General features: G+C 47.8%; 1 protein-coding gene across 3 annotated transcripts; it reads left to right on the top strand.

The window, feature by feature from the left end:
• Positions 1-5803: 5803 nt before the first annotated feature.
• On the top strand, positions 5804-25863 carry zpr1 (ZPR1 zinc finger). 3 transcript variants are annotated; one of them, XM_072486328.1, is made up of 15 exons: positions 5804-5964; positions 5999-6131; positions 7273-7434; positions 9739-9829; positions 11401-11471; positions 12076-12162; positions 14053-14175; positions 15047-15100; positions 15565-15631; positions 16110-16180; positions 17219-17308; positions 17508-17618; positions 18108-18197; positions 23680-23745; positions 24668-25863. In XM_072486328.1, the coding sequence occupies exons 2-15, from the start codon at positions 6027-6029 to the stop codon at positions 24797-24799; spliced, it is 1320 nt and encodes a 439-aa protein (XP_072342429.1). In that variant the 5' UTR covers positions 5804-5964; positions 5999-6026; the 3' UTR covers positions 24800-25863. The 3 variants fall into 3 exon arrangements, with proteins under 3 accessions (XP_072342429.1, XP_072342430.1, XP_072342431.1); XM_072486329.1 differs by having other exon boundaries at positions 5905-5923; XM_072486330.1 differs by lacking the exons at positions 5804-5964; positions 5999-6131 and adding an exon at positions 6930-7143.
• The last annotated feature ends 1744 nt before the right edge of the window (positions 25864-27607 follow it).

The following is a 27607-nucleotide window of genomic DNA, read 5'->3' as shown; positions in this document are numbered from 1 at the left end:
TGGCGACCAGAATTGAACACTATACTCCACTTAGGTGTGGCCTAACTAAGGTTCTATACAGCTGCAACATGACTTACCAATTCTTATACTCAATGCCCCGGCCAATGAAGGCAAGCATGCCGTATGCCTTCTTGACTACCTTCTCCACCTGTGTTGCCCCTTTCAATGACCTGTGGACCTGTACTCCTAGATCTCTTTGACTTTCAATACTCTTGAGGGTTCTACCATTCACTGTATATTCCCTACCTGCATTAGACCTTCCAAAATGCATTACCTCACATTTGTCCGGATTAAACTCCATCTGCCATCTCTCCGCCCAAGTCTCCAAACAATCTAAATCCTGCTGTATCCTCTGACAGTCCTCATCGCTATCCGCAATTCCACCAACCTTTGTGTCGTCTGCAAACTTACTAATCAGACCAGTTACATTTTCCTCCAAATCATTTATATATACTACAAACAGCAAAGGTCCCAGCACTGATCCCTGTGGAACACCACTGGTCACAGCCCTCCAATTAGAAAAGCATCCTTCCATTGCTACTCTCTGCCTTCTATGACCTAGCCAGTTCTGTATCCACCTTGCCAGCTCACCCCTGATCCCGTGTGACTTCACCTTTTGTACCAGTCTACCATGAGGGACCTTATCAAAGGCCTTACTGAAGTCCATATAAACAACATCCACTGCTCTACCTGCATCAATCATCTTAGTGACCTCCTCGAAAAACTCTTTCAAGTTAGTGAGACACGACCTCCCCTTCACAAAACCGTGCTGCCTCTCACTAATACGTCCATTTGCTTCCAAATGGGAGTAGATCCTGTCTCGAAGAATTCTCTCCAGTAATTTCCCTACCACTGAAGTAAGGCTCACCGGCCTGTAGTTCCCGGGATTATCCTTGTTACCCTTCTTAAACAGAGGAACAACATTGGCTATTCTCCAGTCCTCTGGGACATCACCTGAAGACAGCGAGGATCCAAAGATTTCTGTCAAGGCCTCAACAATTTTAGATAACATCCCAAACACTGCTTTGCAGTAACTCTCCAGCTTCTCGCAACCCCAGAACACGTGCGCATGATTCGCCGGCCCTCGCCCACACTTCTCCCACTCATCAGCCGCCCCCCTGGAAGAATCAATTCATCCTCGCCCGGGTCATAGGTACCCTGGGCACCACCTTGAACTGAATCATCCTCGCGCAGGAGAAGGTTGAATTCACCCTGCACATCGCCTCACACCACCCCTCCGCTCCCCCCCTCCACTCCCCCCTCCATCCCCCTCCGCTCCCCCCCTCCACTCCCCCTCCGCTCCTCCCCCTCCACTCCCCCCCCTCCGCTCCGCCCCTCCGCTCCCCCCTCCACTCCCCCTGCGCATCGCCTCACACCACCCCTCCGCTCCCCCCCTTACTCCCCCCCTCCGCTCCCCCCTCCGCTCCCCCCCTCCGCTCCCCCCCCTCCGCTCCCCCCCCTCCGTTCCCCCCCTCCACTCCCCCCCCTCCGTTCCCCCCCTCCGCTCCCCCCCTCCGCTCCCTCCCCTCCGCTCCCCCCCTCCGCTCCCCCCCTCCACTCCCCCCCTCCACTCCCCCCCCTCCACTCCCCCCCCTCTGCTCCCCCCTCCACTCCCCCCCTCCACTCCCCCCTGCGCATCGCCTCACACCACCCCTCCGCTCCCCCCCCCCTCCACTCCCCCCACCACCCATATATATCCCCAATCCTACCCGATCCTGACTGATCCGGGAGCAGCAGTTGCTCCAATAGGATGTACCCAGACAGCCTGGGAAACGTCCTCCACTCCTTTTGTGCAAAGTCCCTCGCCTGCATTTATCCGAATTCACTCCCCCTCAGTAACTCAAACCTCTCCCGCAACTCAATCCAGTACTGCAAACTGCCCTTCCAAATACAGGTCCCTCACCACATTTCAGGTTGAGCACCTGCGAGACAGTGTGTGTCGTGAGTAGCAGGTATAGAGAGGTGGTCACACCGCAGGCTCGGACTCCGCAGGCAGGAAGGGAATGGGTGACCACCAGACAGAGAGAGCGAGGCAGGGAGTGCAGGAATCTCCTGTGGCCATTCCCCTGCAGAACAGATATACCGTTTCGGATACTGTTGAGGGGAATGGCCTCTCAGGGGAAAACAGCAACAGCCAAACTCGTGGCACCACAGTTGGTTCTGCTGCAGAGGGGAGGAGTAGAAAGTGTGGGAATGTGATAGTTATCGGGGATTTGATTGTAAGGGGAATAGACAGGTGTTTCTGTGGCTGCAGACGCGACTCCAGGATGGAATGTTGCCTCTCTGGTGCTAGGGTCAAGGATGTCTCAGAGCGGGTACTGGACATTCTGGAGGGGGAGGGTGAACAGCCAGAGGTCGTGGTCCACATCGGTACAAACGACATCGGTAAAACAAATGGGATGAGGTCCTGACAGCAGAATACAGGGATTAGTACAGAATATGTGGAATCTGTCTGGGTGGAGTTAAGAAACATCAAGGGGCAAAAAACATTTGTAGGGTTTGTATACAGACCAGTAAACTGCAGTGGTAATGTCGGGAATAGCATTAGACAGGAAATCAGAGATGCACGGTGACAAAGGAACATCTGTGATTATGGTGACTTTAATCTGCATTCAGATTGGGTGGGTCAAATTAGTCACAGTGCAACAGAGGAGGAATTTCTGGAGTGTGTACGGGATGGTTTTCTGGACCAATACGCTGAGGAACCAACAGGGGAACAGGCCATCTTGGACTGGGTGTTGTGCAATGAGAAAGGATTAGTTGGCAATCTCGTTGAGAGAGAACCCTTGGGGATGAGTGACCATAATATGGTAGAATTCTTTATCAAGGTGGATAGTGAGTTAGTTGATTCTGAGACCAGGGTCTGAATCTCAATAAAGGTAACTATGATGGTGTGAGGTATGAGCTGGCTATGACGGACTAGGAAACATTATTGAAAGGAAGGATAGTGGACAGGCAATGGCAGCATTCAAGGAACAAATAGGTGAACTCCAAAAGTTGTTTATTCCAACTTGGCACAAGAGTAGAAAGGGAACTGTGACCAAAACTGTGGTTTACAGGGGAAATTAGAGATAGTATTAGATGCAAAGAAGAGGCATAAAAATTAGCAAGAAAAAGCAATAGAGCTGAGGATTGGGAACTGTTTAAAATTCAGCAAAGGCAGACCAAGGGATTGATTAAAAAGGGGAAAATGCAATTTGAAAATAAACTAGTGGGAACATAAAAACTGACTATAAAAGTTTCTACAGGTATGTAAAGAGAAAAAAATTAATAAAAACTAATGTAGGCCCCTTAGTCAGAAACGGGGGAATTCATAACAGGGAACAAAGAAACGGCTGAGGAACTAAATTCCTACTTTGCTCTGTCTTCACAAAGGAAGACATGAATAATGTACTGGAAGTTCTGAGTAACGTAAGTTTTAGGGAGGAGCTGAAGGAAATTAGTATTAGTAAAGATGTGGAGATGCCGGCATTGGACTGGGGTGAGCACAGTAAGGAGTCTTACAACACCAGGTTAAAGTCCAACAGGTTTGTTTCAAACACTAGCTTTCGGAGCGCTGCTCCTTCCTCAGGTGAATGAAGAGGTCTGTTCCAGAAACATATATATACAGAAATTCAAAGATGCAAGACAATGCTTAGAATGTGAGCATTTGCAGGTAATTAAGTCTTTACAGATCCAGAGATAGGGGTAACCCCAGGTTAAAGAGGTGTGAATTGTCTCAAGCCAGGACAGTTGGTAGGATTTTGCAAGCCCAGGCCAGGTGGTGGGGGATGAATGTAATGCGACATGAATCCCAGGTCCCGGTTGAGGCCGCACTCATGTGTGCAGAACATTATAGTCAAGTTCCGCTCACATGAGTGCGTCCTCAACTGGGACCTGGGATTCATGTCGCATTACATTCATTCCCCACCATCTGGCCGGCGAAATCCAACCAACTGTCCTGGCTTGAGATAATTCACACCTCTTTAACCTGGGGTTACCCCATCTCTGGATCTGTAAAGATTTAATCACCTGCTGTTGCATTCCAAGCATTGTCTGGCATCTTTGAATTAGTCTATAATATGTTTCTGGAACAGACCTCTTCATTCACCTGAGGAAGGAGCAGCGCTCCGAAAGCTAGTGACATCGAAACAAACCTGTTAGACTTTAACCTGGTGTTGTAAGACTTCTTACAGTATTAGTAAAGAAATGGATTTGGGAAAATTATTGGGATTGAAGGCGGACAAATCTCCTGGGCCGGATCATCTTCATCCCAGAGTACTTAAGGAAGTGCCCCTAGAAATAGTAGATCCATTGGTGGTCATTTTCCAAATGACTCTGGAGTGGTTCCTACAGATTGGAGGGTAGCGAGTGTAACCCCGCTATTCAAAAAGGGAGGTAGAGAGAAAACAAGGAACTATAGACCAGAGAGCCTAACGTCGGTAGTAGGGAAGTTGCTGGAGTCCATTATCAAGGATTTCATAGCCCAGCATTTGGAAAGCAGATGGGTAATCAGACATGGATTTACAAAAGGAAAATCATGCTTGAAATCTACTAGAATTCTTTGAAGATGGAACCAGGGGGAACCGGTGGATGTGGTTTCTTTGGACTTTCAGAAGGCTTTCGACAAGGTCTCACATAGCAGATTAATATGTAAAGTTTAAGCACATGGGATTACGGGTAATGTTTTGAGATGGATAGAAAGCTGGTTAGCAGACAGGAAGCAAAAAGTTGGAATAAATGGGGCTTTTTCTGATTGGCAGGCAGTGACTAGTGGGGGACCGCAGGGATCTGTGCTAGGACCCCAACTGTTCACATTATATATCAATGATTTGGATGATGAACTAAATGTATTGTCTCCAAATTTGCAGATGATACAAAGTTGGGTGGGAGGGTGAGCTGTGAGGACGATCATAGAATCTCTACAGTGCAGAAGGAGGCCACTCAGCACATCGGGTCTGCACCAATCCTCTGAAAGAGCACCCTCCCCAGGCCCATTTCCCCATCATTTCCCCATACCCTCACCTAACCCGCAATTCCTTGGGCTGTGGGAGGAAATTGGAGCACCCGGAGGAAACCCACGCAGACACAGGGAGAACGTGCAGACTCCGCTCAGACAAGGCTGGAATTGAACCCAGGCCTCTGGCGCTGTGAGGCAGCAGTGTTAACCAGTGTGCCACCGTGCAACCTGAAATGTTTATTATCAGAAAAAAGTTGTTGCTTTGAAAACCCTGTTTCTCTTTCCAGAGATGCTCCCTGACCTGCCGAGTATTTCCAGCATTTTCAGTTATAATTAAAGCAGATTTTGGTTGTTTTGGGGATCTTGCTGTGTGCAAAATCCTACCAACTGTCCTGGCTTGGTACAATTCACACCTCTTTAACCTGGGGTTACCCCTATCTCTGGATCTGTAAAGACTTAATTACCTGCTAATGCTCTCATTCCAAGCATTGTCTGGCATCTTTGAATTTGTCTATATATGTGTTTCTGGAACAGACCTCTTCATTCACCTGAGGAAGGAGCAGCGCTCCGAAAGCTAGTGACATCGAAACAAACCTGTTGGACTTTAACCTGGTGTAAGACTTCTCACTGTTTCAAAATACAATTCAGTTGGTTTCAGACCGGTTGCGGATGGTAATAAAATATCTTTCACAATTATTCCAGTGATTTGAATCATTGATATTTCTTATGGTTGTAGACAGAATGAACAGACTGAAATCTCAATGCCACATCTCTAGGCGCTACCCCAATGCAAGTTGCTGCTGCTGCAGTTCACCCTCCGGCCGGGTGGTGGCGGCCGCGGGGAGGGAAATTCCCGGTGGATCCGCCGGTTGCTCACGCGGGGCGGCGGCGACAGCGGGAGGCCCGAGGCCGGGAGCGACAGCGGGAGGCCCGAGGCCGGGAGCGGGAGGCCGGGAGCGGGAGGCCCGAGGCCGGGAGCGGGAGGCCGGGAGCGACAGCGGGAGGCCCGAGGCCGGGAGCGGGAGGCCGGGGACCGGGAGCGACAGCGGGAGGCCCGAGGCCGGGACTGTGGGCCCGCGTTGGGGCGATGGCCGGGGCCGGGGGAGTTTCCGAGTCGGTTTTCCCGGATTTGGGCGCCGAGGATTCGGGTCCGACTCTGATCGAGAGTCTGTGCATGAACTGCCTGGAAAATGTGAGCGGGGGGGGGGGGGGTAAGGGGGAGTGTGGGGGGTAAGGGGGAGTGTGGGGGGGTAAGGGGGAGTGTGGGGGTAAGGGGGTGGTGGGGGGTAAGGGGGAGTGTGGGGGTAAGGGTGGGTGTGGAGGGGTGGGTGTGGGGGGTAAGGGGGAGTGTGGGGGGTAAGGGGGAGTGTGGGGGGTAAGGGGGAGTGTGGGGGGGTAAGGGGGAGTGTGGGGGGGTAAGGGGGTGGTGGGGGGTAAGGGGGAGTGTGGGGGTAAGGGTGGGTGTGGGGGGTAAGGGGGAGTGTGGGGGGTAAGGGGGAGTGTGGGGGGTAAGGGGGAGTGTGGGGGTAAGGGGGAGTGTGGGGGGTAAGGGGGAGTGTGGGGGTAAGGGTGGGTGGGGGGTAAGGGGGAGTGGGGGGGTAAGGGGGAGTGGGGGTGTGGGGGGGTAGGGGGGGTGTGGGGGGTAAGGGGGGGTGTGGAGGGTAAGGGGGGGTGTGGGGGGTAGGGGGTAATGGTGTGGGGGTAAGGGAGGTGTGGAGGGTGGGGGGTGGGGGGTAGGGGATGTGGGGGTAAGGGGTGTGGGGGTAAGGGAGGTGTGCGGGTAAAGGAAGGGTGGAGTGCAGGGATTAGGGAGGGGTGTAAGGATGCGGGTGTGGGGGGGGGGGGGGGAGTGGAGGTAGGGTTGACAAGAGGAAGGGGCCAAGGGGAGATGTGGAAAGCTGGGAGGGAAGGGAGGAGATTGTGGGGGGAGTTGGTTCAAAATCAAAGTTTCACAACTGCCATTGGTGCTGAGAGCTGAGAATGTAGCCGTGCGCCCACATGGGACTGTGAGCCACACCGTGGGATCTCCTGTTCTTCGAATGTGCTTTTTGCAACCTGCACATGTCGACAGCACAGCAGTGATTTAGATAAATGCCAGAAAATCTCAATGGGTCTGGCAGCGACTGTGGAGAGAGAGAAACAGCTAACGTTTCAAGTCCAATGTGACTTCGAGCTGATCAGTGGATTGGATCACATCAGTGATGGTGACTCCACCAATTCCTCTCGACGTTCCAGGCTCTGAGCAGTAATGTGACAGATCTTTTCATCTGTTTTATTGAATGGATGATGATGATCACATCAATATCTCTTTCTGTCTTTGTTCCTCTTCGAAGGGGATGACTCGGTTGCTGTTGACTAAAATTCCATTCTTCAAAGAAATTATTGTGAGTTCTTTTGCCTGTGAGAACTGTGGATGGGTTAACAATGAGATCCAGTCAGCAGGGAAGATTCAGGAGCAGGGCGTGCAGTACAAACTGCACGTTTCTTCCAAAGAGGTGAGTTAGTGCCTGCACTTGGTGCTCTTATCAGAAATTGAAATATTTGTTTCTGACTCAGTGAAATTACTTTTCTCATTCTGTTCAGTGTGATACACGGGTTTGGGCCGATACTCTTCGGAGTTTAGAAGAATGAAAGGTCAATTTGCTGAAACATGTAAGAGTCTAAGGGGGTTTGACAGGGTGGATGTTGAGAGGCTGTTACCCCTCATGGGCGAATCTAGAACTAAGGGACACAGTTTCAGAATAAGGGATCTCCCATTTAAGACAGAAATGAGGAAGAATCTTTGAGGCAGTGAGTCTGGAATTTTCCTCGGCAGAGGGCAGTGGAACCTGGGTCATTGGAGGCTCAGCAAGACAGGTTTGATGGACAAGGGAGGCGGGGTTTTTGGGAGGCGGGCAGGAAAGTGGATATACGACCACAATCGGATCAGCCATGGTCTTATCGAATGACGGGACAGTCCTGATGGACGGAATGTCCCACTCCTATTTCTTATTTCTCCCCTCCATACTGGAGTGCAAATGAATATTGAGAGAGATGTAAAGCAGATGTTTTAGCTGTGCCACTGTTGAAATTGATGTTTGTCGTCTAAACTGTGGTATGGCCATTTGATGACAGTTCTGGTGCTGTGAAGTCAGTGTACCACAGACTGTTACCATGTGAGAGCACACATCTGAAATCGGTATACCACAGACTGTTACCATGTGAGAGCACACATGTGAAATCAGTGTAACACAGCTTTGCAATGTGTGAGCACACATGTGGAATCAGTGTAACACATTACCATGTGAGAGCACACATGTGAAATCAGTGTGCCACAACATTACCATGTGAGAGCACACATGTGAAATCAGTGTGCCACAACATTACCATGTGAGAGCACACATGTGAAATTAGTGGACCACAGAACATTACCATGTGAGAGCACACATGTGGAATCAGTGTACCACAACATTACCATGTGAGAGCACACATGTGAAATTAGTGGACCACAGAACATTACCATGTGAGAGCACACATGTGAAATCAGTGTAACACAACATTACCATGTGAGAGCACACATGTGAAATCAGTGTAACATGTTACCATGTGAGCACACGTGAAATCAGTGTAACACAACATTACTATGAGATCACACATGTGAAATCAGTGTACCACAGAACGTTACCATGTGAGAGCACACATCTGAAATCCGTGTAACAACGTTACTATGTGAGAGCACACATGTGAAATCAGTGTAACACAATGTTACCATGTGGGAGCGCACATGTGAAATCAATGCAACGCAACGTTACCATGTGAGAGCACATGTGAAATCAGTAACGCAACGTTACCATGTGAGAGAGCACGTGAAATCAGTAACGCAACGTTACCATGTGAGAGCACATGTGAAATCAGTAACGCAACGTTACCATGTGAGAGCACACGTGAAATCAGTAAAGCAACGTTACCATGTGAGAGCACACGTGAAATCAGTAACGCAACGTTACCATGTGAGAGCACACGTGAAATCAGTAATGCAACGTTACCATGTGAGAGCACACGTGAAATCAGTAACGCAACGTTACCATGTGAGAGCACATGTGAAATCAGTAACGCAACGTTACCATGTGAGAGCCCACGTGAAATCAGTAACGCAACGTTACCATGTGAGAGCGCAACTAGTTGTCTTGGTTTTGATGAACTGTATTCTTTATTTTCAAAATAATTCTGCCAAGTTTAAATTGAATACTGACTTGTACTAGCAGATCTCTTTTTAATCGGCCTTCTTGACACGGTGAATCTTTAATCCTGCTTGTGTAATCGTGGTGAATCCATCGGTCTGTGTTTAATGCGGCCTGACACACTGAATCTATCAGTCTGTGTGTAATCGCGGTGAATCCATTGGTATGTGTTTAATTGCAGTGAATCCATTGGTCTCTGTTTAATCCGTCCTGACACGGTGAATCCATTGGTCTGTGGTTAATGCGGTGAATCTATCGGTCTGTGTGTAATCCGGGCTGGCACAGTGAATCCATTGGTCTGTGTTTAATCGCAGTGAATCCATTGGTCTGTGTTTAATCGCAGTGAATCCATTGGTCTGTGTTTAATCGTGGTGAATCCATTGGTCTGTGTTTAATCACGGTGAATCTATCGGTCTGTGTTTAATCTTGCTTGACACAGTGAATCCATCGGTCTGTGATTAATGCGGTGAATTTATCGGTCTGTGTTTAATCCGTCCTGACACAGTGAATCTATCGGTCTGTGTTTAATCGCGGTGAATCCATTGGTCTGTGTTTAAACGCAGTGAATCTATTGTACAGGATTTGAACCGTGAAGTGGTGAAAGCTGACTGTGCGACAACCAAAATCCCTGAACTTGACTTTGAGATTCCACCGTTCACGCAGAAAGGGGGTAAGTACCTGCTCACTGTTTGTACCACTGGACCAGCAGATTCTTGTGCAAAATTCTTATCTGGGTTCCAGAGAAGGGTGACTAGAATAATATCCCACCTTGGGGCACTTTAAAGAAAATAAGTTGAGAGAAATATAACGGAGATGTTCGGAATCAGTAGAGATAGGTTATATGGAAATGGGAAAGGCTGGATTTTCAGAAAATTCCTTGCAGTCATCACTCTCTGCTCAGGAAAGAGAACAAGTTCATGATCAAAGAGAGATTTCCAGTTGAGAAGGAGTTATTTACATGTGATAAGAGTGGGCAAAAATGTTCTGTAGCTTTGCTCAATTGTCTTCTGAGGTGAGGGGTTTCCTGTGTTTACAGCCACTGTGGTTAATGGGTGGAATTGGCACTGCAGGTGCTTGCACTAGCTTCACAAGGATGCCCTTAATGATATTGTTTGCTGCTTCCCACCTGTTCACATCTCTGTCTTTGTAGCCCCTGTTGTAGCACAGTGACATTTGCCTGTGCTGGCTCTGCTGGCTGTCGTTACTATCCACTGTTGGTCAGAATACCACAGGTTAGGCTGCTCCTCTGTAAACAGTTACAGCTGCAGAGAGCAAAGCAGAGACATGACAGTTATAAAGATTTGACATGTTACTGTGATAGCCCTGAAAACAATAAAACCATCTCATCTATTATAAAGCACAGAATCCTTATGGTGCAGAAGCAGGCCGTTTGGCCCATTGAGTCTGCACTGGTTCTTTATTCGACCTAGTCCCACTGCCCTGCCTTATCTCATAACCTTTCACATTCTCTCTTTTCAGATAACAACCCAATTCCCTTTGAATACCTTGATCAAGCCTGCCTCCAACACCCTCTCAGGAAATTCCTGCCAAACTTCAAAACTTTTCCTCCTTTTGATCATTATTTTGAATCTGTTCCCTCTAGTTCTTGATGTCCTCTTGAGGGAGCAGTTTCTCACTATTGACCCTGTCCATACCCCTCAGGATTGTGAATACCTCTCGCAAATCTCCTCTCCGCCTTTTCTCCAAGAAAAACAGACCCAATCTCTCCAATCCATCCTCATAGCTACAGTTCTTTATCCCTGGAATAAATATTGTGAATCTCCTCTGTACTCTCTCTAGTGTCTCCACATCCTTCCTCAAGTATGGTGCCCAGAACTGTTTACAGTCTCCAGACGAGGCCCAGCTAGTGTCTTACACAAGTTCAACATGACCTCTTTCCATTTGTAGTCAATACTGTATAAATAAAACCTAGGATACAATATGCTTTATCAACTGTTCTCAATCTGCCCTGTCATCTGCAATGACTTATGTACATGTACACTGTGAAGGAGTGTTAATTATTTTTCTCTAGGATTGTATGCATGTTGCTGTATGCTACTGGTTTATTCACTTGGACCTAAATGCCAGACTGTGAAGTATCTGGTCATAGAGCATCTTTGAATAGATATTGTTTGTCGGCAGTGATGGACTGATACTAATGACTATTGGAGCATATTTGCCTGCTGCTTTTAGCAGTTTTGACGAGTTTGGCTCTCCTCTGATCTGTTCCTGTTTTTGCAGCACTGTCTACTCTTGAGGGTCTGATTGACAGAGCTGTTGCTGGTCTAGAGCAGGATCAGCCCACACGAAAGGTAGGTGGTCAGCATTGGTCACTGGTTTGCTGAGAATGTGAAACAAAGTCCAGTATTGAATGTTCGCTCCACCCCCGGCTCCTTTCCCAGAATCTCCCCAACGTTCAAGCATCAAGGTATAAGTCCAGGATTCAAGAATAGGAGAGACGAACATAAACACTGTGAAACTGGGATTAGGAGCTGTCAAACTTGCTTTTTTAATAAAAGAAATTGCATATAAGGTAGTGTTCCAGAGCTTGAACTCCTGGTCGTGTATCAGGCACCCACAAAGCCCTGAGCACGTAATTTCCTGCACTGATAGATGAGATGAGGCGGTGAAACAATGTCTAGAATTTGGTATATAGAAGTAAGGATGAACTAGATTATTCCGAGAATGGCTTGTCATAGCTAGTCTTCATAAATGGAGTGAGGCTGATTACTAGATGAGGGCATTGCCTTTCACATAATGGTTGTTCGGTCTATGCGGGGCTGATATGTGGAGTTCCACCCCCAAATTGGGAGCAGTGATCCAGCAGTGAGTTGGGCTTGATCTGTATTTTTTTATATGTATCATTAATGTGGCCTAAAGAAAATTTTTATTTCTTGGTCCTCCTACCCATTCCAGGCAACTGATCCTGATGTGGCCTCCAAGATTGAGGAATTTATTGAAAAGCTAACGAAGCTGAAGGATGTAGAGATGCCATTCACACTGGTAATTTCTGTCTGGGGTGATGTATTACTGCGATACTCCTGTCGGTGAGAATTGATTGCACGGGGGAAGCTGTTTACGTATGTGCACTGAACTGTTCCTCTACCAATCATGCAACATTGTACATGTACATTAGAGGCAATGATGCCCCAAAATTCAGAGGCTAATGAAATGGAATGTGCATTAAATAAGTTGGAGCACCAGAGGAAGCTTCAAGTGAATATTGATGATAGACTGGACAAGAGTTGGCAGAATTCATGGATGTCAGTAAGAGGAAGGTTCTAAAGGAAAAAAATGATTATATTCTGGGGAAAGCTGTGTGCAGAAAAGCAGCAGAATGAATGTTCTTGCACTGTTAGCATATCTGGCAGGCCTGCATTGCCCTTGCGAAGGTGGGGGGAAGCCACCATGAACCACTCCAGTCCATGTGCTGCACTCCCCGCCCACAGTGTTTTATTGGTTTGCCAGAGGGCAGTTAAAAGCTAATCGGGATCTGGGGCCACATGTAGGCCAGACCAGGTAAGGGCAGCAGATTTCCTTTCGTAAAGCACATTAGTGAATCAGATGGGTTTTTCTGGCAATCTGGTAAGATTATTATTAATAAGACTGATGTTTTATTCCAGATTAATTGAGTTTAAATTCCCTTGGCTGCTGGGATTGGCTTGCACCTCTATCTGGAATGTTAAACCGAGCCTCTGGGTTACTTGTCCAAATTGCAAAGCCCCCCGGGTAATCCGGTTTACGAAACATTAAGAAGATAACACAATAAAATAAATGACTAGAACCCTACATGTTGCAGTGAGGTTGAGAATATAAAAATTGATATATCTGTAAAACCAATGACCAAGCACAGCTCCACATAGCACAGTTACAGGCTCCACAATATAGGAACAATGCTGTTTTAGAGTTGGTACAGCAAAGAATTACTAACATGGATATGAGGAAACATAATGCAACAAAAGACTTGGGGCGGCACAGTGGTTAGCACTGCTGCCTCACAGCTCCAGGAACCCGGGTTCAATTCTGGCCTCAGGTGACTGTGTGGAGTCTGCACATTCTCCCCGTGTGTGCGTGGGTTTCCTCCGGGTGCTCCGGTTTCCTCCCACAGTCCACAGATGTGCAGGTTGGTGGATTGAGCATGATCAATGTACCACCACCAATTCACAGTAGGGCAGCACGGTAGTACAGTAGTTGGTACTGTTGCTTCACAGCTCCAGGGTCCCAGGTTCGATTCCTGGCTTGGGTCACTGTCTGTGCGGAGCCTGCATGTTCTCCCCGTGTCTGCGTGGGTTTCCTCCGGGTGCTCCGGTTTCCTCCGACTGTCCAAAGATGTGCAGGTTCAGTGGATTGGCCGCGCTAAATTGCCCTTTAATGTCCAAAAAGGTTGGGTGGGGTTGTGGGGATGTGGAGGAGGTGTGGGCTTGAGTGGGGTGCCCTTTCCATGGGCTGGTGCAGACTCGATGGGCCGGGTGGCCTCCTTCTGCACTGTAAATTCTGTGATAAAGTAGCAGCATCTACAAGATGCACTGCAGCAACTCACCAGGGCTCCTTGGGCAGCTCCTTCCAAACCCACGACCACTACCATTTGGAAGGACGAGAGCAGCAGATACCTGGGAACCCCACCACCTGGAGGCTCCCCTCCAAGTCTCTCACCACCCCGACTTGGAAATATATCCTTCACTGTCGCTGGGTCATAATCCTAGAATCCCCTCTCTAACAGCACTGTGGGTGTACCAACATCTCAGGGACTGCAGCGGTTCAAGAAGGCAGCTCACCACCACCTTCAGAGGGGCAACAAATGCTGGCCTAGCCGTGAAACCCTCCTACTGTATCTTAATTTTAAAAAGCCCTCGACTTGTTTTCACTTTCAGTTAATCGGGTTTCCTTATGCAGGTTGTCGATGATCCATCTGGGAACAGCTTTGTCGAGAATCCCAATGCCCCACAGAAGGATGAGGCATTAATGATTACTCATTACAAGCGAGATGCTGTACAGGACAGCATGTTGGGGCTGCAGGTAGGGGTGTTTATGTGGTGGGTATGTGTGTTGGCGGAGTTATTAGGATCTGATAAGTCACCACTTTTTGAAATAGTGGCTTTTCAACCTTTGGGAGAATGTTTGACAAATGTTACCGTATAACAGGAAGAGAAATTTCATGGCCATTTATGAAGAATTTACACAGAAACAGGTCACTAGGCCCAGCCCATCTGGTATTGACGATCGAAATGAGCTGCCTTCATACTGTTCATTTAGCTTCCTGTTAAATGCATCAATGTTATTCATCTCAACTACTCCCTGTGATAGTGAGTTGCACACTCACACCACACAGGTAATAATATACAACTTATTACCACAGGTATAATTGAAGCAAAGAAGCTTGAAATCCCCAAAGTTAATTAATGAGGATTTTGTAAGTTATTTGTAAATGTTTCCGAGCTAATCTTGCCTCCCCTAAATGTTGTTTAAATCCAGTCCCATCCAACATTTATTATTGTGAAACCTCTTTACTGCCAAGAGTCTAATCCCTACAAAATCTTTGGAATTTGAGTGAGTCTCGCCTCTTGACTCCAAATCATGATGCTGTGTGCGGCTGTGTGCTGCTGTGTATTGCTGTGTAGGAAGAGGTAGTTCCCACAAGGTTGATTGTTGCAGAGACCAGTTCGGGGAGCTCTCCACAATGAAGAGCTCAGGCTGAACTGGATTTTCATATCATTCACTGGCCAACTGGAGTGGTTCTGATGAGCAGCTTGAACATTCTGCCAACAATCCCGCTTGGCAAAACTGTACAACTGGAGAGACCCACAGGTTAGAGAGCAAAATAACTGTGATAGTGAATGATTGAATCTTCTGTGCACCAATGGTTTTATTTTGTCCGCTATCCTTACAGGCATCTACAGAAGAGGAGAAATCCCAAAACACCATGGAGGATTTAAGGAATGAAGTGAGTTTTCCCATGAGGACTGTAAACCAAACCAATAACTGATATCGAGGAAGTATTAGTAAAGCTGACTATATAAAGCTGATATGCCTCCAAGACCTGATGAATACATCCAAGAATATTGAGGGAAGTAAGGGTGGAAATGGCAGAGGCACTGGTTGCAGTCTTGGAATTGTCCTCCGATAGTTTGGGGGTGGGGGGTTCCTGGACATCAGGTGTTCATGTCCTGGTACATGTTAGATTGATGGGGGCTGTGTGTTTCATGTATATAATTTCTATATCTCAAATGCTCTTGACATTCAGAAAAGACTTTCCTTAGAAGTGGGTTTTGGAGTAGCTGGGTGATTTTAAACTCTGCATCCAGTAACCAGACTTGACCAGCAGATATCTGACCCTGATACGATCGGTTATTATCTTAACAGAAGAGGAAATCTGTGTTACTAAATGATGTGTTTCCATCTCTATAGGTGTTGCAGTTTGGTACCAACTGTCCAGGGTGTAATGCACCTGCGGAGACCAACATGAAGATAGTGCGTATCCTTTGACTGAGCACATTAGACACAACGGAATAGGAGGGAGGGAAACGGCTGCACTTGAATTAAAACATCCAGCGTGTTTGATCAAGATCAAAAATGTCAATTTGAAAAATGTTCTTTATTTCAGGTAGAAAGTCAATGGCAATAAAGAAGCAGCTTCTGTTACACTAAAGGTTAAACTGTGGAAATCTAGTTCTCGAGCTGCTAGGGTGTGGTTTGGGCCTAGATAGGGTGCTCTTTCGGAGGGTTGGTGCAGACTCGATGGGCCAAATGGCCTCCTCCTGCACTGTAGGGATTCTATGATTTTCAGAAATTAGTCCTTTCTCTTTTTTTAGCCCTGATAATGGGTCCGGTGGCAATCATTTGTAATAACCATAACAACACTTACTATCCATTTAGCAGCTGCACCACTCTGGGGTTGTAATGGGTTCCAGCTTGAAGCTGTGCCAGTGTTTTCCTTTATCAAAGACTGCCAGAAATCCCACACTTTAAGGAGGTGATCATTATGGCAACCAATTGTGAAGCCTGTGGACAGCGGACCAATGAGGTAAATATTACTGACTGTCTAAATTATAACGGGGAGAGGGATTGTGGGAAGAAGTTTAAACTATTGACTGTGGTATTGTGAACATTTATTGTGCTCCTCCAATTCTTTTTTTGTCTTGTGAAGGAATTGGCTCCTTGTTAGATCATTCTGCACCATTAACATCCAGTCCATTCCCAAAAGGATACGCTGATGAGCTAGTTCATGGCCTCTGCCAGTGTTGTTCTGGACTGAGATCTGGACTGAGATTAGCCTGGCTAATGCTTCCCCGACCACTTATGCTGACTCTCCAAAGGCATGCCTGAGAGTGCCGGTAACCGTGTGGGGAGTATTCGGGTTTTATGTTCATTGCACCTGTGTTTATGGTGCAGGGGGAAGGACTGAGTTGTTTCCTTTCCTCCCTCACACTAGCCCCGTGAGCTGTTCTGGTGTTGCCCTTGCAAAAGGGAAATTCTAGTTGCAGCTGTGTAACTTAACAAAGTCAGTGAGCAGCTGGCTTTGTACAGAAATGGTGCAGCAATTCTAGATTGGCACCTGAGCAAGCGCTCTGAACAAAGGCAGGATTTGCTTCTGCAGGCCAAAGAGGTCCTGGACGGTACTGAGCTAACTCCCCTCACTCGTGGCAAAGGTGTGACAGTTGACTCTTTAGCCCTTGATTTAAAGACTCGAAAATTGGACTAACTTTGTGTGCTCCTGTTCACTATTTAGTGACTCATGTTGCAAAGCCTGAGGAGAAAGAGAGACTGCATTTATATAGCATCTTTCACAACCATCAATGCCAGTGAAATATGTTTATGCTGAGTCACTGTTGTAATGTTCTAATAAGCTATTGTCGGGCTGTGATCACCCTTGCGGCTGAATATCTTGCAATTCTCCTTGTCCCAGCTCCCACGTGAAGAGGTGCAAGAGGCTGTGACATCTCACTGAAGCAGGGAATCAGAATCTTCAGAGGGGGAGGATAGCAGAGGTTCTGTTTGGCAAAAAGAGCAGACAGATTGTATAAACATTGCTTGTTCATTCATAATTATTTTACAATTTTAGGTGAAGTCGGGAGGAGCCACTGAGCCTCTGGGAACCAAAATCACACTGCGAATTACAGACCCGTCCGACATGAGCAGGGACTTGCTCAAGGTACAACATTGTTCCATCACTGTGGTTTGCAGCAGCAAGCTTCTCATGTCCTGTTCAATTGTTACATCTGAGGAAGGAACCTGATCAGTAATTGGCTACATTTATAATGATAATTAAATCTTTACAAAGGCATAATATTTATTGACTTGTGCTCTCAATGGCTGTGAACAATAATTCTGTCCTTTTTTGTCCCCTGTAGTCAGAAACCTGTGCCGTCTCTATTCCAGAGCTGGAGTTTGAGCTCGGAATGGGAATACTCGGAGGAAAGTTCACTACCTTGGAAGGGTTACTGAATGATGTGAAAGAATTAGTGAGAAATGATTTATTTTCTAAATCTTAGTCATTTGTTCTGTGCAAGATGGGACTCTGGAAGCATTTGAGCTGCTCCTACCTTCCCTGGGAGCTGAATTCCTCTACTTGTTTAAAAAAAAAAAATATGTTTGCCATTAGAGGGAAGGGTGAAGGGTTCTCCATGAGGTGGAAGCTGTTGATCGACTTTGTCAAGAAGCACTAAATCATCAGTGGGAGGAGGGAGAAGGTTGGCGGGGGGCGGGAGGTTGAGGGATATATTCGTTTTTTTGGGGGGGGGAAGGGTGGGTTGAAGGATATTTTGGTTTAGACAAACTGGGGGGAGATTGGCGGGTTTCTATATATGGTGGGTTTACCAGGTTATATTCCAATGTTATATGTTACTGCTTCACAGCTTGTTATGGTTCTTTGTTTTTGTTTTGGCACTTATTTGATATGCTCCAATATACTATCTTAAAAAAATATATATTTTTTTTCCTTGATTTGATAGACTGTGGCAAAGAACCCATTTTTTGCTGGGGACAGCACCATTCCTGAAAGATCTGAGAAACTGAGAGAATTTGGGCAGAAGTTGAATGAGGTAAGAAAGTTCTTAGCTCCTGAATTTTATATTTGATAAATTGGGGTATTCCCCAGGTACAGTTGCAGTTCACCTTGTGAGTGAATTCTGGTGGCATTGAGCAGTGACCGAAAGCTGAACTAGATTCAAAACCAGGGAATGCTTAAAAATAAACCTGAGGATGACACCGTGCACCCACTGCAGTGACCTCCAGCTTGCATCTTTCCCCATGCCTGAACTTTATGTAAGTGCTGTTCAGATTCTCACCATTTCTAATGTTTGTATGACTTTATGTTCCCCTAAACAGCAATGAAGTAAGGCAGATGACAGTAAGTGATAGGGTTGAGGGAGCCTGTTGGCTGTGGATGGAACTGTCCAGGAGATTACAGTCAAACTAAAAGCTGAGAGCTGAATAAGTCTCCACTTGTGCAGTGTGACAGACTATCAGTGAGGCAAAGGCAAGCACATTCGCCCTCACCCCGGTCTGCAGCCCCGGAGAGTCCGACATCCCGAAGATGGCCACCAATGGACAAGGCTCCAGATCAATGTTAAGAATCACTGACATTTAAAATTTAATTTAAATAATCTTTATTGTCCCAAGTAGGCTTGCATTAACACGGCAATGAAGTTAGATTTCATAGAATTTACAGTGCAGAAGGAGGCCATTCGGCCCATCGAGTCTGCACCGGCTCTTGGAAAGAGCACCCTACCCAAGGTCAACACCGCCCCCCTATCCCCATAACCCAGTAACCCCACCCAACACTAAGGGCAATTTTGGACACTAAGGGCAATTTATCATGGCCAATCCACCTAACCTGCACATCTTTGGACTGTGGGAGGAAACCGGAGCATCCGGAGGAAACCCACGCACACGGGGAGGATGTGCAGACTCCGCACAGACAGTGACCCAAGCCGGAATCGAACCTGGGACCCTGGAGCTGTGAAGCAATTGTGCTATCCACAATGCTACTGTGCTGCCCCTACTGTGACAATCCCCGAGTGGCCACATTCCGGCGCCTGTTCAGGTACACGGTGGGAGAATTCCGAATTCTCAGCTGGTAGGGGAATTGAACCCACACTGCTGGCCTTGTTCTGCATCACAAACCAGCTGTCTAGCCCTAGCCCAATGAGCTAAACCAGTAAGCCATGGTGCTGAAGAAGGAGACCCAAATGCTCACCATCTTTCGGCACGACCAGAACATGTGGGTACGGCTGATGGACCCACAAGAGCACTGCTCGCACCTGTCCTCCACTCCAACAAAGAACCCGCTCATCCTATTGTGTCCTTCCCAACTGCTGGCCTTTGTCTGCAGTGCCTAACGCAGGATCCTGTCCCGATCCTGCTGCCTGTGTAGTTTGGCGATTATCGTCCTTGGCTGCTCCTCGGCCTTGGGTTTTGATCGGAGTGACCTGTGTGCCCTGTCGATCTCTGGTGGCTTGGAGAAGCTGCCCCTCCCGACTAAGTTGCTCAGCATCTGGGTCACATGGTCTGTCGGGTCCCTGCCCTCGATCCCCTCTGGAAGGGCCCACAATTCGGACGTTTTGGCACCGAGTCCGATTCTCCTGATCCTTGACTTTGTCCTTCAGGCTCCCCTGGGTTGCTCCAACCTTTTTATTTCAGCCTCCAGAGCAATAATCCTGTCGCTCTGCTCCATCAACGCTTTTTCAAGTTCCTCGATCATCTTCGCTTGAGTTTCCAGCTTCTTCCCCATTCTGCTGATCGCTGTCTGCATGGCAACCATCGCCTCAGTCACCGCCACATGGATCTCTGCTTTGATTGCCTCACTCAATGCAGTCAATTCCTTAGTCAGAAATATCTTCCATCCATCTGCGGGGGGAGGGGGATTGTCTGGGTCACCGGTCTCCCTCCCTCGGGGTGGCCAGGGACCCCTCGCCTCGTGGGTCCGCCGTCTCGCTCCTTTTCCTCTGCTTCTCTGCGGCCTCTTGAGCTTCCATTCGCTGGCACACTGCACCTTTCCTCTTCCTTCTTGTTTATGAGTAGAATGAGTTCAAATATTTGGGCTGAATTTGTCCAACAAACTGGAGGAGACACCAGATTGGCGACTGCTCAGCCCATCCCCGTACCTGTGAGAAAAACGGGAATTCCTGATCATGTGGATGCAGGATTCTCCACGGGTCCGCTCCCCCCATCTGCTCCATGAAAGTTTGAAGAACCGGCACAAGAGAGCCAGTGATTTAGGGCTTGATTGGTCCATTCTGGTTTCAAAACACAGTTGAAGTCCCTGCCTAAGACCAGTTGATGTGTGTCTAAATCGGGGATGGAGGCTAGCAAACCATTGATAAATGCTGCATCGTCCCGGTTAGGGGCATATACACTCACCATAGGTACCAGAGTACCTGCCAAGGACCCACTTATTATTACATACTTACCATTAGGATCAGCCGCAATCCCGATGGACAAAAAAGACACTCGTTTATTAATCAAAATTGCTGTGTTTGGGCTTTACCATCAAAGCTCGAATGGAGCACGTGCCCAACCCACTCCTTCCGTCCAGACTCTGGTCTGGTCCCTCACCCACAAATGGGTCTCCTGTAGTTTAAGTTGTTTACATGGGAAAAGACTCATGATCAGTTCAGAGGGCCACCCACTCCCCCGACGTTCCAGATGACCAGTCGAGTTAGGGAGGGTGTCGTGTCGTCAGCAACCCCCCCCCCCCCCCCCCCCCCCTTCCCTGTCCGGAGTCAGCCATTTCCACCGTTAGGAATAAGCAAATAAACCTTTATAGCAGCATCGATGTAAGGACCCCCCCCCCCCGGAGATGGCAGCCACCCCCATCCCTAGAAAAACACACAATGTTCCAGAACGAGCAGGCATCAGCCAGCTAATCCCCTCCTTCCCCTCTAAATCCCCACACTGGAACCAGTCCCACAGTTTCAGCACCCTCCCTCCCCAGCCCAGTCACTAAGTGCGCCAGTTAGTGCTGGCTTTACAGCTGCAGCTCCTCTCCCCACCTCAGTCCCTTTGCCACGTTATACCCTGCTAGCAAGGGAGCTCCCATCAGGATCATTGCCCAACATGAGAATAAACTATTTCTCGGAATAGAAAAGATAAAAATCCATCAACTATACAGCATAGAAATTCCTCCATTGTTCCTTCAACTGGAAAAAAAATCAAACTTCACAACGACCGATTATCAAGAATTATGTACAGTAAACCCCTCCCCTTTCATCCCGAACCCCCCCCCCCCCCCCACCCCATCATCCCGAAACCTCCCCACCCCATCATCCCGAAACCTCCCCACCCCATCATCCCGAAACCCCCTCCACCCCATCCCGAAACTCCTCCACCCCATCATCTCGTACCCCACTTCACCCCGAAACCCCCCATCCCCATCATCCCGAAACCCCCCACCCCCAACATCCTGAAACCCCATCACCCCGAAACCCCCCCCACCCCCTTCAGCCCGAAACCCCCCCTTCATCCCGAAACCCTCTCATCCCCTTCACCCCGAAACCCCCACCCCCTTCACCCCAAAACCCCCCCACCCCCCTCAGCCCGCAGCTTTTACAAGAAACTGCAAAAAAAGAGATTCCCCCGCATAACACCCCTGGTTTAATTGGACCTCCGTCTGTTTGTCCTTCACTTCTTCAGGTGTCTCAGAGGAAAAATCCTTGGCCTTGTGCGTGACCTGCAGCCTCGTGGGGTAATCCACTCCGAAACGAATGCCCTTCTGTACCTTGTTGAAGGCTGCCTGCTTCCTCGCTTGGTCTGCACCCACACCCTGATCTACTCTGAGAGTATTTCCTTCCCATTTCATGTCGCGGCACTCCTTGGCCCACTGCAGGACCTTTTCCGTTTCTCGGAAGCTATGAAACCTAATGATCAACATGCGAGGTGGTTCATTCGGTCCTGGTCTCTTCCTAAGCATCCAATGAGCCCTGTCGAGTACCGGGGGGGAAGAGAGGCCACAATCGCCCACCATATTCCAGATCATTTGTGATAAATACTCAGTGAGGTTCAGACCCTCCATTCCCTCCGGCAATCCCACAACCCGGAGGTTCTGCCTCCCTGTCAGATTTTCCCCATCTTCAACCTTTTATTGTCATCGGCCACCACTGCTACCTCGGCCTTGAGCAAGGCAAACAAGTCCTCGTGTCTCGGAAACGCCTCCTCAACACCTTTCAGCGTCTCGCCATGTTTTTCTACTGTTCCAGCGGACTGGTCAGCACCTCAGTTAACTCACACATTTTGTCAGCGATCACCTTCCACTGCTTCTCAAAATGCAAGCTGAATTGTTTGTTGAATTCTTTGGCCAAGGCGTCTGAGTGCGCCCAGCGTGATTGGGGCTGCTGCTGCCCTGCCGTTGCCATCTGAGGTGGCGAGGCGTTCCACGAGGCTCCCAAATCTGTCGCGATCAGGTCAGTTTCAGGCTTCCTGGACCCTGTTTTGGGCACGGGTTCAGCTCAGGGGGAGCCTGATCTGCCGAGCTTCGCAATTCCCTGGTGAGTAACCTCCGAAAAACCTTTTACGAATCTGGTCCCCATCGGAGTTCCCAAAAGTGCCGCCTACATGTCACACCGGAAGTCGGCCTTAACCTCTTTAAATCCTTCCCCAAACTGTTCCGTCTCTACATTTTTCTCTTTTAAGACGTTCCTTAACAGCCGAGGAGGTGGTGGCACAGTGGCATTGTCACTGGACTAGTAATCCAGAGACCCAGGGGAATGGTCTGGGGACCCGGGTTCCAATCCCACTATGTGCAAACCATTGTCGATCGTCATAAAAACCCATCTGGTTCACTAATGTCCTTCAGGGAAGGAAATCTGCCGTCCTTACCTGGTCTGGCCTACATGTGACTCCAGACCCACAGCAATGTGGTTGACTTAACTGCCCTCTCGAGGGCAATTGGGGATGGGCAGTAAATGCTGGCACAGCCGGCGGTGCCCACATCCCACAAATGAATAATAAAAAAGCGATCTCTGACAAGTCCTTTGGCCATCTGTCCTAACGCTATCATCCCTGGCATGTCATTGACTCTGTTTAACAGAGGCTCCTTGGTGCAGTTTAAATGCAATTTATATTTGTGACGGCAGCTGCAGCCGTTATTGATGCTGAGTGAACCTGCTACACTATGCATGTGGGAAGTAGAAGGGTGAGAGGGGAGTTGAGGGGAAACCTTTTCACCCAGAAGGCGGTGGGAGTCTGGAACTCGCTGTCTGAAAGGGTGGCTCAGTCAGGAAACCCCGGAAAGTTTAAGAAGTATTTAGATATTCACTTGCGCTGCCGTAACCTCCAGGGTTATGGCCCAAGCGCTGGGATTAATGTAGTCAGATCTTTGTTGACACAATGGGCCTCCTTTCTGTGCTATAAACGTCTATGAATCTATTCAGCCGAGACAGTAAGCTACCTCAGTGGATGAGTCACCTCAGCCTCTCAGATCCCTCAAACGCATGTTACTGTTGAACTATTTTGACTATTTGGATTTTTCTGTGCTTTTGCTGAACTCTTTTTTTGTCTGAATTGGGTTTTATTTTTTTTCTTTAGATTATTTTGGGTAAAAGAGAAGCTCACATCATCCTTAGAGACTCTGCTGGAAACAGCTACCTACAGGCAAGTGCTGCTGAAATAATAATCTTTATTGTCACAAGTAGGCTTATATTAACGCCCCTAGTCACCACATTCCGGCACCTGTTCGGGTACACAGAGGGAGAATTCACAATGTCCAAATTACATAACAGCACGTCTTTCGGGGCTTGTGGGAAGAAACCGGAGCACCCGGAGGAAACTCACATAGACACGGGGAGAAAGTGCAGACTCCACACAGTCAGTGACCCAAGCCCGGACTCGAACCTGGGACCCTGGCGCTGTGAAGCAACAGTGCTAATCAATGTGCTACCGTGCCACCCGTGAAATAGCTTCACCCTGTCTAAACACAGTGGGTTCCAGCCAAGAGTGGAAGAAGAAATCTGCCTGCCCTGCTGGCTATGTGCAGAAAGAGCTACTTCAGACGGTGCCGATGAGCTGTAACTGGGGCTGCTATTCAATCCCCTGCACCTCCCAGCTTGGAACACCCCTCAGGTTCCACTCAGATTGTCCATTTACTCGTGTTCAATTACTCCCAGAAGAAAATGGTTTTGGCTGGATGCAGCTGTCATTTAGTCAGGTTCAGTGATGGCTGGCTGCCTCTGTCCTGGTTGTGTTTCTGACGGAGGGTTCACTGTCCTTCATCCAGATTTAATATTGAGTGACCGGTCAGTGCAATCAGCTTATTGAGACCAACTATTGTCATCATAACCCTACATCTCTTTGGGCATTTTGTCTCCTACTTCAGTGGGTAACCACATCAAGGAATGGAGATTCCACAGATCGTTTGTCGTCACAACTTGAACTCGCTTTAATCTGGCCGATGTTGTAAAGACAGAAGAAACAGGGTGGAGAACCCTGGAGTCTGGGAAAGAGTTTCATGTTTAATTATTATTATGGGGATTCCATTCCTAACAGATTTCCTTGTTTCTTCTCTCTGTCAATGTAGAATTTATATGCCCCGGATCCTGATCCAGAAATGACGGTTGAAAAATTTGAGCGCACATTTGAAGATAATGAGGAACTTGGTTTGAACGACATGAACACTGAAGATTATCAAGAGCAGAAAGTGGATAATTAATTGAGAATTTAAATCGAGGATAGGGTGGAGTTAGGAAGGGGATAGCTGGTGTGAAATCTTCAAATAGTTATTCCTCAAAATAAATGAGATTGCGATAGAGTGGAGCAGTGAAGTGTTTATAGTGCAGCGTGATGTGGATCTGAATACATTCCATCCAGGTCACAGGTCCTGGCTTACCTCCATCTTTATTCTTCTTTGTCCCAGCCAAGCTAGGAGAGAAAGTCCATTTAGCCTCGAGTTGGATCCCTCCCTGACCAAACTCAAATGAGGGAAATCGCAGGCCAGACATTGAAGCCATATCACACGGGCATGGAGCTGTGCAGTCTGGGGTGAAACCTGCACTGACCAAACTACGACTAATAAATCAGGAAACAGTATTGTAGCTGTTCCATGTGCAATCCTGAATGCCCAGAGGTGATAAAGGATTCCATTTGCATGATATTTACATAAACTGAGATGATTGTACAATACAAAAAGCTTATTTTATTTGTACTGGAATAGGATGGATTCATTCTTTAGGGTTTGGGACAGTGTAGCCTGAACAATCTTGTACATCTGCTTGTTGGTAAATTCCATTAGCAGAATTGGACTGTGGATCCTCAGAATCCCTAGTCCTGTTTCACAATCCTAATGCTGGATAACATTCTGAAGCTTCCAATCATTTAACATGTATTATTTTGATAAGCCTAAAGACGTGGCACAAATTGGTATTATCGCAGGTTATTTGCTAATTGCTCATAGACAAAGTGTCTAAGTGTTTGTGTTGACAAAATTATAATTTATGTCCTGAGCACAAATCCATTTTCTCCGCGGTCGTGTTGAAAGCAGAGTGGAAGGCTACATTCTAATAAAACCAAAGTCAAATGCGTGAATTCTGAAATAAAAAGAGAAAATTCTACAAATACCCATGTCAGGCAGCAAGTGTAGAATTCTAACGCGAGCTCATCAACGTGAAGCTCCACAGATAGTGTCTGATCTGAGCATTTAAAGCATTTTCTTTTGCTCTAAATTTCCTTGATCTTCAGTCGCGAGATATTGAATTAATAAATCAATATTCTTTGTAAGTTGCAGTTGTCTTTTTTCGCAAGCTGGTAAATATCACATGAATTCTTTCCCAACATTATCCCAACCTCCTCATTTATTAAGAAACAAAGGCCAAGTCTCAAATGGGGACAGGAGCTTTGCTTTCTGAAGGCGTTGAAAGCGTGTTCTTAATCTTCCCATGCTTTCATTCATGATTGTTCTCCGGGTAGTTTCCAATTTCAACTGCTTCATCAGTGACCTTTTCTTCCTCATGATGTCAGAAGTGGAGATGGTCACTGCACAATGTTCACCATTCGTGACCCCTCAGATACTGAAGCAGTTGCTCTCCATATGCAGAAAGTCATGGACAATGTTCAGGCTTCGGTTGATAAGTGGCAGCTCGCGTTTGCGCTAAGTGACAGAACCGTCTCCAATGAGAGAATCTAACCTCCCGTTAACATTCAATGGCATTACCATCACTGAACCCCCACTATCAAGATCCTGGGGGTGACCATTGATCAGAAACTGAACCGGATTAGCCATATAAACACTGGCTTTTAGACCAGGTCAGAGGCTGGGAATTCTGTGACGTGTAACTTACTTCTGGCCCCCTCCCCCTCAGCCTGTCCACCATCGAAAGGCACAAGGCAGGAGTCTGATGGAATACTCTCCACTTGCAATGGGCGGCAAGCTAGCTCAGTGGTTAGCACAGTCACTTCACAGCTCCAGGGTCCCGAGTTTGATTCCCGGCTTGGGTCACTGCGGAGTCTGCATGTTCTCCCCGTGTCTGCGTGGGTTTCCTCCGGGTGCTCCAGTTTCCTCCCACAGTCCAAAGATGTGCAGGTTAGGTGGATTGGTCAAGCTGAATTGTCCTCACTGTCCAGAAAGGTTGGGTGGGGTTACTGAGTTACGGGGATAGGGTGGAGGTGTGGCCTTAGGGTGCCCTTACCAAAGGGCCGGTGCAGACTCGATGGGCCGAATGGCCTGCGCTGTAAATCATATGATGTCTGATGCTTGGATGAGCGCAGCTTCAACAACACTCAAGACACTCAACACCATCAAAGATAAAGTACCCTTGATTTGCACCCCTTACACCACTTTCAAGATTCACTCCTCCCCCCCCCATCAACGCACAGTGGCAGCCGTGTGTACCATCTACAAGATGCACTGCAGCAACTCATCAAAACCCCTACAACAGCACCTTCAGAACCTCTGATCTCTACCATCTAGAAATACAAGGGCAGCAGACAGATGAGAGCACTACCTCCCACCTGGGGGTTCCCCTCCAAGTCACTCCCCATCCTGACTTGGAAATATATCGCCGTTCTGTTGCTGGGTCAAAATCCTGGAACTCCCTCTCTAACAGCACTGTGGGTGTACCTACACCCCATGGACTGCAATGGTTCAAGAAGGCAACGCACCATCACCTTCTCGAGGGCAATTAGGGATGGGCAATAAATAAATGCTGGCCTAATCGATGATGCCCACTCGGATCCCTTGACGTGTGCAATTTGGCAGCCAGTGATTAGCTGTCAAGCACCTTGAGGTGTGAGGTGGTTGTGAAAGGTAAAGTCTTGTTTCAACTAAAATCTATATCAAAACAGCTGATAATTGTGCGAGCAGCTGAAAGATGTTTAGTTTTGGAAATTGCCTGCTGCTTTTCATGTTTAGCATGCAGGAAGCCCTTCACTGCTTTCTTGCTAAATTGAACAGGTGCTGCCTCCTACACGATTCATTGTTCGCCTGCTTGCTTGGTGCTGGTTGAGGACAACTATATGTCAGGTG

This window comes from Scyliorhinus torazame, chromosome 21 (genome assembly GCF_047496885.1).
Source record: "Scyliorhinus torazame isolate Kashiwa2021f chromosome 21, sScyTor2.1, whole genome shotgun sequence".
Classification (NCBI taxonomy): Eukaryota; Metazoa; Chordata; class Chondrichthyes; order Carcharhiniformes; family Scyliorhinidae; genus Scyliorhinus; species Scyliorhinus torazame.
This window is presented reverse-complemented; position numbering and strand designations above follow the sequence as displayed.

Coding starts and splice junctions, on each gene's coding strand:
- zpr1 (XM_072486328.1), top strand. CDS start 6,027: ATGGCCGGGGCCGGGGGAGTTTCCGAGTCGGTTTTCCCGGATTTGGGC. Junction 11,472..12,075: donor AGGATCAGCCCACACGAAAG/GTAGGTGGTCAG, acceptor TACCCATTCCAG/GCAACTGATCCTGATGTGGC. Junction 23,746..24,667: donor CTGGAAACAGCTACCTACAG/GCAAGTGCTGCT, acceptor CTGTCAATGTAG/AATTTATATGCCCCGGATCC.